The 12,054-nt window shown below is 40.9% G+C and overlaps 2 protein-coding genes across 3 annotated transcripts; one reads left to right on the top strand and one right to left on the bottom strand.

Moving 5' to 3' along the window:
• Positions 1–606: 606 nt before the first annotated feature.
• Positions 607–6,488, top strand: plek2 (pleckstrin 2). 2 transcript variants are annotated; one of them, XM_071529089.1, is made up of 9 exons: positions 607–669; positions 1,208–1,372; positions 2,351–2,538; positions 2,726–2,817; positions 3,412–3,599; positions 4,278–4,379; positions 5,012–5,095; positions 5,219–5,297; positions 5,958–6,488. In XM_071529089.1, the coding sequence occupies exons 1-9, from the start codon at positions 619–621 to the stop codon at positions 6,083–6,085; spliced, it is 1,077 nt and encodes a 358-aa protein (XP_071385190.1). In that variant the 5' UTR covers positions 607–618; the 3' UTR covers positions 6,086–6,488. The 2 variants fall into 2 exon arrangements, with proteins under 2 accessions (XP_071385190.1, XP_071385191.1); XM_071529090.1 differs by having other exon boundaries at positions 2,351–2,498; positions 2,680–2,817.
• Positions 6,489–6,627: 139 nt separating this feature from the next.
• Positions 6,628–11,789, bottom strand: LOC139652129 (galectin-related protein B). The gene is given in 5 exon segments (XM_071529093.1): positions 6,628–7,876; positions 9,292–9,472; positions 11,173–11,258; positions 11,660–11,719; positions 11,721–11,789. Coding segments are annotated over 5 exon segments (540 nt in total). The 3' UTR covers positions 6,628–7,732.
• Between the last annotated feature and the right edge of the window lie 265 nt (positions 11,790–12,054).

Consider the following 12,054-nt stretch of genomic DNA (forward strand, 5'->3'; position numbering starts at 1 on the left):
TAAAATTCCTTTATTTCACATGGGAAAAACAGTCTGGACTTCATCAGGGAACAGCAGCACTCCTACCCTTTGTTTTTGTTTACAAATCTCTCTCTCTCTCTCTCTCTCTTTCTCTCTCTCTCTCTCTCTATGTGCCTTTCTCTCTCCTACACATGCACATCTGTGTGTGTGCATGAGTACGTTTAATAGTAATGTAACATGCACATGAACATACACACTGACACATACACTCACAAAGACACAAACACAAATCTCTCTCTCTCTGTCTTTCTCTCTGTCTCTCTCTCTCTCTCTCTCACACACACCCACACACACTCACACACACACACACACACACACACACACACACAAAACACAAAACACAAAACACATGATGAATGAATCCATGCTGAGCCTCCAAAGGAGTCAGTACGCCCTCGTGTGACAGTGGGCAGGAATTACAGGATCACCGCTGAGGATTGAGCAATGTGTGTGTGTGTGTGTGTGTGTATGTGTGGGTGTGTGAGTGGGTGTGAACAGGGTGACGCATTTGATTAGCAAAAAAAAAAAAAAAAACTACATTCAAAACCTGAGCAGGTAAGAACAGGCGAAGCACTAGGCAAGATCACACTGAGCAGTATGGATACGGACAAGAAGACAATTCTGAGAGAAGGATTCCTGGTGAAAAGGGTAAAAAAAACTTTTGTATTAACTAAAAAAAACTGTATTACTAATGACACTGATTCTGTGTGGCATGTATTGAGGGACTCAGTTTATTCATCTTTTTATTTGTAGAAAAGGGTTTATACATACACATTTTAGGCCTGACATGAATCTTTATGATGTGAATCCATACAGTAACGATACATCACTGGTTTACGCCATTTTAGAGGTGCAATAACCTTTTTACTAATGCTCTTACTTTTACAACAAAGGGTTGACTGTGTCATGTGTCTATGTAGAGTGTATCTGTCAATTGTCTATCTGTTAAAGTGCAATGACTCCTGAGCCTAAGACAAATTTATACAATAAAGACAATAAAGTATATCCTATCCTATCCTATCCTATCCTATCACAGAAAGTATAAAACTGGGTCTTTTAAGGGAAAAAGTACAAATGAATCCTTTTCTGAAAATATAATTGTTTTTTGTTTGTGTTAGTGCTTGTTTGCCTTATGATAATCACTGACTGGACCTACTTTCTGTCTATCTATATCATATTTTTACAGGGTCATCTTGTCCACAACTGGAAGGCTCGCTGGTTTGTGTTGATGCCAGACAGGCTGCTGTATTATAAATTTGAGGGGGGAAAACGGGACTCCTGTCAGCGTGGGAGAATCCTGCTGAAGGACTGTGTGATCACCTGTCCTTTTCTGGAGTACGATAATCGGCCGGTGAGTTATTCCTGACATAGTAATTGCAATGAAGATTTCAGAAGAAGAAGAAGGAGAAGCATGCAAGTTTGTTTCAAGTGTTCAGATGACTGATGTTGGAAAGTCTCCTCATCCAACACCTGCACATTCAGGCATTCTTCATGTTCATAGCTAAAGTGTTCTTTGAAGTGTTGTGTAGCGTTCAAATTGCAGCAATATGGATAGACTTTTCAACTGCAAATACCTTGGCTATTCAAAACATTTCAATACAGACTTACAGTTTTCTTTCATGAAAGATCTATAAAAGGCCAAAAGATGTAATGAACTGTCACAGAAGGAAAGGGAGAAATGACAAAAACAATTTAACTTCATTAAAGCAAAAAAATATTCTATAGCTTCAGTTCCAGTTAAAAACATAGCAATTAAATAACATCCAGCTTCAAAATTCCCTCTGCACCATCTCATGGCAGTGTCTATAACAGTGATTCTCAAACTTTTTCATATCAAGGACCCCCAATTTAGTCCACCGACCCCCATTTGATGAGATTTTGTCTCTCGAATTGTGTTAACTTCTTGTAAATAAAACAATGCTGAAGTTTAACAATTCATCAATTTGCTGGGGACCCTCTGGAACCCCCTCAAGGACCCCTGGTGGTCCCCGGACCCCACGTTGAGAATCACTGGTCTATAACTTGGGTGCAAAATTTCCATTCAGTGTTTCCTTTCTTTAGATTTTATTGTTGGGAACAGAATCATGCTGAAGGTGTGGCTTTACCTCTGTGATCTTTTTCACACCTCTCTCACCTGTTCAGACAGTTCATGGCCTCAGGGTGCTGTTTTGTTGGGACCTGATCTCTGCACCCGCTGACTGTGAAGTGCAATTTGATATTCGTTTGTCATTTTCTGCAGTATTTTTTTTTTCACATCCTCCAGCACTTTCCTCTTAACACTAACCGCGAGTCCATATAAATATCGATCCCCTCTCTGTTCTGTTGCCAGCTGGTCTTCAAGCTGAGGACAAAGTCTTGTGTGGAGCATTTCCTGGAGGCTTGTTCCCGGGAAGAGAGAGATGAGTGGGCCGCTGACATCACTGCTGCGGCGGAGAAGCTGCGGCCACCGGCGGATGGCGGGGAGGCAACCGGCCAGCAAGACCCTGCTGGATCCCAGTTACACAACATCGATCTGAGGTAAGCCTGTCTACAACACACAGTACACATGTAAACAAAGACTCTCCCACAGACTTTACAGCATTATCCATGAGTTAAACCTTGTGGTGCGTTCACTGTCTCGCTGCTTTTGTCTCTGTCTCTATGTCTCTGTTTTCTCTAACTCTCTCTATCCCTTTTTCTCTCTCTCTTTCTCTCTGTCTTGCAGCAAGGTGTTGGACTCCATGTATGACGTCCACAGTGGTATCAAGCTGACCAACCATGTGGAGCAGGGCAGCACTTACAGCAACTGCTTCTCAGGTGAGTCTCTGTCTCTTTTATCCTCATTATGTCATTGTGGATTGAATTTATAGAAGAAAATGAGGGGGGGAAAAAAGGAAATTTAAGGAAATTAACTTCCTGATTTGGCTGAACTGAACGCTCCAAACTCAAACTAGGAAAATCATGGAAGTCTGTACGTTTCATGTATTTTACACTCAAGCTACAAGATGACCTGGGATGGCATTTGCTTGCAAACATAAATTATGAAATGCATCCTCCTCATTGTCTATAGATTTATAGGATGGGTTTACGGTTCTTCTGGATTACTGTCTAGGCTCCCTGCACTTTGGATGCTCATGAAACCGCAGTGATAATGAAGCCAAAGTCTCTGATATTGCTCTGTTTCTCTCTCTGTTTTTATGTGTGTGTCTATATCTATGTCTATATCTATGTTATACGTGTGTGTATATGTGTATATATCTCTGTGTGTTTACATGTCTCTGTATATGTCTATGTATATGTCTGTTATATGTCTGTGCATATGTGTATGTACTATATCTGTGTATTTGTGTATATGTCTGTGTATATGCGTATACTGTATGTCTATGTGTACATGTGTGTCTGTCCCTGCAGGCTCGGCGGTGGTGGACTGGCTGGTGTTCATGCAGCTGACTCTGAGCCGGGTGGAGGCGGTGACGCTGGCCTCCGCCCTCCTGGAGGAAGGCTTCCTGCGGACCGTGGGGCTGCGGAGCGTGGAGGCGCTCCGCACCGCCGGCCTCACCGAGCAGTTCATGGACGACTCCACTGCACTCTACAGCTTTGTGAGTACCAGGGAATATGTAGGTGTCGACCCCACTGCTCCTCTTAATTTGTTTATAATAAGCTTCCTCTGCTGCTGAATCGTTCGTAAGTTCGTAAGTTGCTTTTTTGATCCAAAGAGGTTTGTTCCAAAATGAGATATCCACCATTTAAAAGAAATAACACCCACTTTCTGCTGGCATGAAAGTTAAGCACATTATGGGTTAGTATTGAAGAATAGAATAGAATAGAATAGAATAGAAAACTTGACTGTCCTCATTGAGGCAATTTGTTTTGCAGCTTAAAAACCGTTACAGCAGATGACAACACTTATCACATGGTAAAAGTGGAGTCACCTATTAAAATAAAATGCCTACTGTGCAGTAATAATGATATTGTAATTAGGAGTCATCTTAAGACATTTGCTTATAAAGTAGTTCATTTTTTTACAGACAGAATCATATCTCAAATCATGCCTGGTGAATTTCAGGTAGCAACATCTTTCCAAAATGGATATATAGAAGTTTAGAATGAAACTCTTCAAATGTAAAAATGTGCTTCTCTCAGACAGGACTATAGGTAATCAGTCCACACTGGATGTTCAGTGTTTATCCATTTATTTTCCCATCTGAGAAGGCAGACAGGAGGTTTGAGTGCTGCACAGTTGTTAATGTTTACAGTGTTTCCATGTCTCATCACAGCCTGAGAGCGTTAAGAAGAGAGGCAGCGTGAAGGCGGAGACGTCGCTGTCAGCAGTGGAGCTGAGTGGAAAAGTGATGAGGAGAGGCTTCCTGGTTAAACAGGTAAACCTATAAGACACATGCTGTGCTGCTGAAAATCATATTCAGTTATCATATTCAGTGGCTTTCATTTGTTCACAACATGTTTTGGTAACACCTTATTTGTATATAGTCCAGTGTTGATACTCAACTATCAGGTGACAAAAAGTAGATGTTTAAGAAAGTGTCACTTGTCTATTTGCTGCATCTCTTCAGACTATGTGTGTTCAGACTTAGGTTAGCCAACACAGTGTCTTCTTTTAAATCTCTTTTAAAAACATATTTTTATAAAAGGACCTTTTTAACATCTTCATGTTGTGTGGGGTTTTTCTGTTTCGGTGTATGTATGTTTCAGTTCCTTGCTTGCTCTTACCTTATTCCTTTATCTATTATCTGTATCTGGTCTTTTCCTTTTTTTTTATCTCATTTTTTTCTTCTCATTTTATTGTATGTGTGTATGTTTTATAGCCTGTCCCAAACCCTAACCCTGATCCAATTTTAAACCTAACCCAACCCTAACCTGACTCTATTTCTCACACATAACCCCGACCCAAAGATTAACCCCAGCCCAGACACTGAATATCTATATACTACTTTTCCCACAATTATGAGTAAATAAAGTGTGATCCATGTTTCAACACATTTTTCAATCACAGGGGCACAACAGGAAGAACTGGAAGGTGCGACTGTTCGTTTTGCGCTCAGAACCTGCTTTCCTCCACTACTATGATCCTACCAAGGTGAGCGCACCGATCTCCTCCAAGGCTGCCATTACTCAGCATTCTTACTGACTAATTCCTCCCCCTCCTTGACTTGTTTGGGTTCTGTCTCATCCACTTCCCGTCTCACCTGTCACCTGTCAGGATGACATCAGCCCTGTAGGCGGCTTCCCCCTCCGCGGCTGTCTGGTCTCTGCGCTGGACGATAACGGAGTTCCTTCAGGTGAGTCACCACACGTCTCCACCTCAGGTACAGGTGGGGCTGCTGGGAACAGTGTTGGGACGGGGCCGGAGCTTTGGAGTGACCTCAGAAAACAATGTGAACATTTCTAAACAAGCTTTGCAAGCAATTTATTGGATTATAGGACAAAGTGTGATGAGGTGACTGGAGGCCTTGAAACATAACTGGACACAAACTGGAAATTTAGTCTCTGCCTGAGAGACAAGCTCATTAAAACTCCCATGTCATGTGGGGACCGACCTACTTTTTGTTTTATGAGGGCTGACTAAAAACAGGCCCAGTAAAACATATTGGGTCCCAAACTTTATTTTGATAAACCAGGGAGGTTACACTTGGTGTTTGAGCACACTTCAAGGATTTACTTGGTGCATACTTGTTACTTTTTGCATCTATGTATCTATGTATCTATGTATCTATGTATCTATGTATCTATCTGTCTATCTATCTATCTATCTATCTATCTATCTATCTATCTATCTATCTATCTACCTACAGATTGGAGTTTACTTTTTTACTTTTTACTTACAAACCTAGACATATTGTTATGTAGGTTAGCTAGTCTATCTATCTATCTATCTATCTGTCTGTCTATCTATCTGTCTATCTATCTATAACCCAGTCTGTACCTCCTCTCCCACACAGGTGTGAAAGGCAACATTCAAGGCAACCTGTTTAAAATCATCACTCAGTCAGACACACATTACTTCATCCAGGCTCCGACCCACCAGCAGAAGATGGACTGGATAGATGCGATCAGACAGGAGACATAGGGGCAGGGGCTTCAAGTTAAAAACTACAGATCAGACCTGACATTTAACCAGTTTGGAACAAGATTAATTTCATACATTCTGTGAATGTAGTAGCAAAGAGGGGCACATGCAATCTAAATGAAAGTGTTGTTGAAAAACAGCCTTGTTTCTGGCTTGACCACCCTGTGATTTTGAGGTGAGGTTTGAAAGTGTTTCAAAAGCTTGACAGTTGTAGATTTTTTCAACCATAGTGGAACATATAATCCTTCAATTGAAGTTAACACATGAAAGTCACCAAGATTGGAGTTATGAGGTTTTCACATGACAACAGCAATATATTAATGTGTGTATATGACTAAATTACCATGTATTTCATGAATTTCTTACGGGATTGTTTATTATTAAACATAACAATTGGACTATATTCTTCACCATTACATTTTTTTGTATGCCACTCCAGAGAGCAAGGGCAGAGAGAGTACAAGTAGAGACAAGCAAAGCCTCAGGAAATATTTTTCACATTCACCAAGTGTAAGCTGAGGCTGGCAGCTCCTCAGGTGAAGGAGGCGCGCCCAGCGAGGACAGGCAGGCGCTCCCACACAGCAAGCCGAGTCCAGCCTGCCCTCCTCTTTTGGCAGCGTGTTATCAGGAATGAGTCAAGGTGAGCTGGTGGTGGTTCCTGCCTTGTTCCAGTCTGCTGCGGTCGTTAAATCACGACACAATGCTTCTGTCCAAAAAAAGCCCAGATGATGTACGACGCTATAAACTGTGTTTGGGAATAAATTCAAGTAGCAGTTACTCAACCAGAGTGGAAAAAAACCCAACAAAAGAAAGATTTATTGCAGTGAAGTAAAGTCAATATGAAACATTCACATAAAAAAGTGCTATTTTTTAATGGAAAAGTACACAAACCAGTGGTAGGTAGTTAGCTTTTCAAAGCAAAAATTGTTAAAATGGTACAACAACAGAATGTGTGACATAACCCAATACTTCAAGCTCTTCTGTCATAGTCTTTGTCCTTATTTTGGAGGCCGACTGAGTGGGACGTAATGTACTATGTATTACTGGCATGCATTAATGAAGGCTACTTTGTTTTACATCACACCAGTTACAGGACTTAGTCAGTCACAGAATGACAATCTTTTGTTTTTGTGATCGATTCCAGAAACATTCAGCTTCATGCAAGCGCTCTTAAACCTATAAGTGCTTTCAAATGTTGATTTCAAAAGAAATCAATGAAGTCTGAAATCTCTTTTTAATGCAAATACACTCATTACAGAACAATGTTTTAACCCCTGTTCACCTCTTCACTGTAACTACACTGACGCAGCATTTCTATTTGCAGTAATACATCATATTTATACAAATGTTATGTTCACTGGGGCTGTATTTACTTAAAAATTCATTCGATTCAGTTCAAATCACATCCTCAGTGGATTTAAGACATCGAGACGACCGTTACATTCAGTCGATATCTTCAAGTCCCCAAACAGGTAATCTAGTGAAGGCACTTTGTCTTAACACGTGATTACGAGGCAGGTGTAAATTAGTTTGGAATTGGAAACAAAACATCCCCATGGGTTAATTTATTCACACAAGAAGTAGCTCTATTCTAATCCTATATTGTCCCCAAACATCGTCACTCAATCTGTGGGTGAGGGCGTGACGTTAGGCCACCTTGGTGAGCTGTAGATCTCCAAACACTCGCAGGGCAGTGAGGGAGGCGAGCTGGGGGAGCCGATGGGTGAAGCCACACAGCGGCTGGCCGTCCACCAAGATACGAAACTGCTGGTGCTCACAAACAATCTCCATCTGAGAGTCAGAGAGGATGTAGAGCAGGAGAGTGTGAGAGGGGGAAGGGGGGAAGGGGGATTAATGCTCCATTTCCATTTCCTATCGAACTTGAGTGTGTAAAGCTGCACTAGGCAGGATTTTTATGCAAAAATCCTCCCATCATATCAGCCTAAATCACAAAGTGGGGCTGCAGCAGAGAAGAGCGGCCCATCCCTACTGACTGAGAAGTCGTAGATTCACCTTATTTGCCCAAATTAAGTGCTCGCATCGGGAAGGACACCAGCAGGAAATCTTTACACTAATCCAAAGAAATCTTTTGATACGCACATCCAAGTTTCTGACTGGTGCTGCACAAACAAATTTCAGAGTAGGTCCGCACAGAAATATGCTCCACCAAAAGTTTATTCGGTACAAACAAACAACGTTTCAACCTGACCTGGTCTTTGTCAGATGTCAGATGTGACAATTCAGGTCGAAACGGTGTTTGTTTGTACAGAAAAAATGGTGGAGCATATATCTGCATGCGGACCTACACTGGTCGCGGGTTCGAATCTGCCCCGGTCCTTTCTGTGTGGCGTTTGCATGTTCTCCTCGTGTTTGTGTGGGTTTCCTCCAGGTAAATTGCCCATAGGCATGAGTGTGTTTGTGTATATATGCAATCTCGTAAAAAATGATGTATATGATGTAGTATATGATGTATAGTTTGTATATGAAATATGTAACCTATATAGGATGTGTATATGTAGTATGTATATGACATGTACTGTATATGATGCTATGCAAAAAGCCATTTGAGACATGCTTGTGATAAAGGACTTTATAAATAAACAAGACTAGACTAGTCTAGTGGTGAATCGAAACTTAAGAGCGAAAGTGTTTCAACAGTGATGGCTGAACTTTTTCATCTCCTTCAGCCCAATCAGCCATGAAAGAAGAAGAAATGTAGGTCAGAGGAGTGCGTAGTTTGATGTCACATGACATGATTTGTGGGTATTGAAGTCCAAAAACACTCAAACAGTGACCCCTTGCTGTCATTTGGGGGCTGCCAACATATAAAGTTGCCTATAGTACAGCTTTATATTTTAGGTATTTAGCTGATGCTCTACTCCAGACTGATTTACAGTAAGTGCAACAGCAGAATAAGACTGGATCACCCACATTACAAGCAAACAATAATTGTGCCACAGATGGAACAAGAGCACAGGAGTAAGAACTCACGTTTCTCCTCTAAAACTATTTTCCACAATCTTGAAGCATTTGGCAATGCAACATAAAGGCAGCAACCAAACAGAACAGCCCATAGAATTACTTTTCTTTTTCCCGTAATGAAGAACTTTGAAGACACAGTCGCTCTGGATAAGAGCGTCACCTAAATGCCTAAAATGTAAACGCAAAAATATCAGAAACTGAAGACACGCCGTGCACAGTTATACCTTAAAGGGTTCTCCGGGTGTGAAAGGAAAGAAGGACAGGGTATTTTCAGCTGGACCCCACTTCCCGGCCAGGCGAGCATTACGCTGGACGGCCTTGTCCATGAAGCTGACCTTCAGCTGCAGACCCACGTCTGGCTCTGAGTCTTCCTCCTGCGGGCTGCTGGCCACAGTCACCTCAATGCTGCACAGACACACAGGAGGTCAGGAGAGAGAGAGAGAGAGAGTGGGGCGGAGAGCAGAATCTGAGTAAAAATATACAGATTATACAGATTTTTTAGCCCTTATTTCAGTCTATCTATCTATCTATCTATCTATCTATCTATCTATCTATCTAGCTAGCTATCCATCTATCCATCTATCTATCTATAGGCCTACTTACTTACTTACCTACTTATATACTTATTTACTTACTTATATACTTACTTACCTACTACTTGAGTACATTTTTTTAATATACAGATTTTTTAGTCCTCATTTCTATCTATCTGTCTATCTATCTATCTATCTATCTATCTATCTATCTATCTATCTATCTATCTATACTTACTTACTTACTTACTTATATACTTATACTTACTTATATACTTACTTGCATACTTACTTACCTACTACATAATTACTTACTTACTTACTCACTTGTACACACACACACACACACACACACACACACACACACACACACACACACACACACCTGTAACCCACCATGTTTTCTTGCTTACAGCATAATAAAAATCTCTGTGTTTTGATGTGATAAATTGGGTATAAATCACACAACAATGACATCTTCTGGCTATCATCACAACTGCTGCACATTTTCACATTCAGTCTTGTACAAAAACTCTACTGGAAGCTTGTGGCTGAATGACAAATGATCTTGACTGATGTTAGTGGGTTCAATTATTCCATAGTGTCTATCAGAATAATGGCACACAGTCGAAATGCACTTTGGCTTATTCCTGCAGGGGAATGTATAATTGCTTTCATTGTTGCATCCTATTTGGCAGTAATCTTATGCGCACGGTTCTACCTTTGACCCTTCACATGCAGTAGTAGAAACATCTCTGGTCCATAAACCTCTCCACTTTATACTGTAGAAGTCTTCCATTTTGCAGCAAACTTTCGTAATTATTGACATTGCATAATACAATTTTTAGTAGTCCACCCAATACCTTGTGACCAAGATGATGCAGCATCACATGTGTTTTGTCAGTATATTTATTTTGGAGAATGATAGTGGATTTGGTATCAAGATGGCCTAACACCATGTTTTGATGAATAAATCGTTTAAATTAGGTCTTCTAATTATTACCGCTTGCCTCTGAGATTACACAATCATATATAAGAACAATTTTGATTCATTATGTTCCTTTGAGAGCATTGTGTCCTAAAAAAAACCTCTTTGAGCTTTCTTTTCAGCTAAAAATAGTTTCTTGACAAAAAAGGTTCTGCTCTGCATCATAGCAACTAACTAAAAAAAAAATGTTATTACTATTTCGAGCGTATATTGTGACCCATTAATGTGACCCTTTGATGACTAAACGAATAAATAGCCAAATGATGTTATCAACCAAAGAAATTCCAGTGTGATTCGTGGGATTTCATGGGATTTTGCAGCTCTCCCACGCACATCACAGACTAACCTATAATTAGGCAACGCACTGGCATGGCATGACAAGGATATTTTCCCAAAACAGAGAATAGCAGGGTGGCTGGTTTTTGCCCGTAGGCTAAAACACGTTTTAAAAAGCCCGGGACATCTTATTCACTACTTTAACTGGCGACGTCATGTGTGAAACAGAATATTATTGGCTATATAAGTAGCATTTTCACCGTGCATAATATAGGAGCTTTAATAAGAAAACAGGTGTGTGCACTAACCTCTTGGGTTTTTTGTTAATAATTCCCATAACAACCAGTTTCATTGAAGGCCGCAGCCCGCCCTTTATCTCTCCGATATACTGCCCCTGTGAAACAATAGAGAAATATACAGTAGACACACAGATAGACACATACAGGATGAGGCCTACCGCTAAGCCACATGACAGCATATAGGTGCACTTTGTTTCATTCCAGGAGGATATTAGCCTGCCGGCCCGACATCACATGCAGCCTGACATCTTTATCTGCGGTGCGGTGCAAACTGTGGCACCGATGGGAACAATAGCGTTATTGATCCGGCTCTTTCAAATCCCCACAATCAATCAATCAGCTGGGCAAACAATGCTTTTCTTTTATTGTTCAGCAACCTGCGCTGAACGATCAAATATTTCAAATCAAATTCAAATTCAGCTGCGAAAATCTTCTGGCCAGCATTTTTTCTACAACCCGCAGTCACACCAATGCAAACAAAAGAGAGGCTACATACATTTTCTTTCTTATCTTTTTCTTCCATTCCACTCAGGGCGTGAGGCTGTGTGAATATTTCAAGCGGTGATGCCAACTGAGGACTGATTTATTCTGCCTCCAGCTGGCAAACCCCGCCTGCCCGTTGTCATAGAGACAGGCTCCCAAATTTGGCACGAATGATGGAGAGAGGGATAGATATATACAGAGAGAGAGAGAGAGAGAGAGAGAGAGAGAGAGAGCGAGAGAGAGAGAGAGCGTTCTGTGCGTTCTGTGAAACAACTCTCTTTTGTGCACAACTATAGGCACCACTTCCACTCAGTCGTATTAATTATTAATTATGATAGATTAAGATCGCCCATATTCAATACATATATAATAATATAATATATGATAGGCGCCCTTGGACTGGGGCTT

Source organism: Centroberyx affinis, unplaced genomic scaffold, assembly GCF_046629955.1.
Source record: "Centroberyx affinis isolate AG114_WGS23_722 - 3 ecotype Tasmania unplaced genomic scaffold, CSIRO-AGI_Caff_v1 ptg001765l_1, whole genome shotgun sequence".
NCBI lineage: Eukaryota > Metazoa > Chordata > Actinopteri > Beryciformes > Berycidae > Centroberyx > Centroberyx affinis.

Coding starts and splice junctions, on each gene's coding strand:
- plek2 (XM_071529090.1), top strand. CDS start 619: ATGGATACGGACAAGAAGACAATTCTGAGAGAAGGATTCCTGGTGAAA. Junction 2,818..3,411: donor TTACAGCAACTGCTTCTCAG/GTGAGTCTCTGT, acceptor CTGTCCCTGCAG/GCTCGGCGGTGGTGGACTGG. Junction 5,096..5,218: donor ACTACTATGATCCTACCAAG/GTGAGCGCACCG, acceptor GTCACCTGTCAG/GATGACATCAGCCCTGTAGG.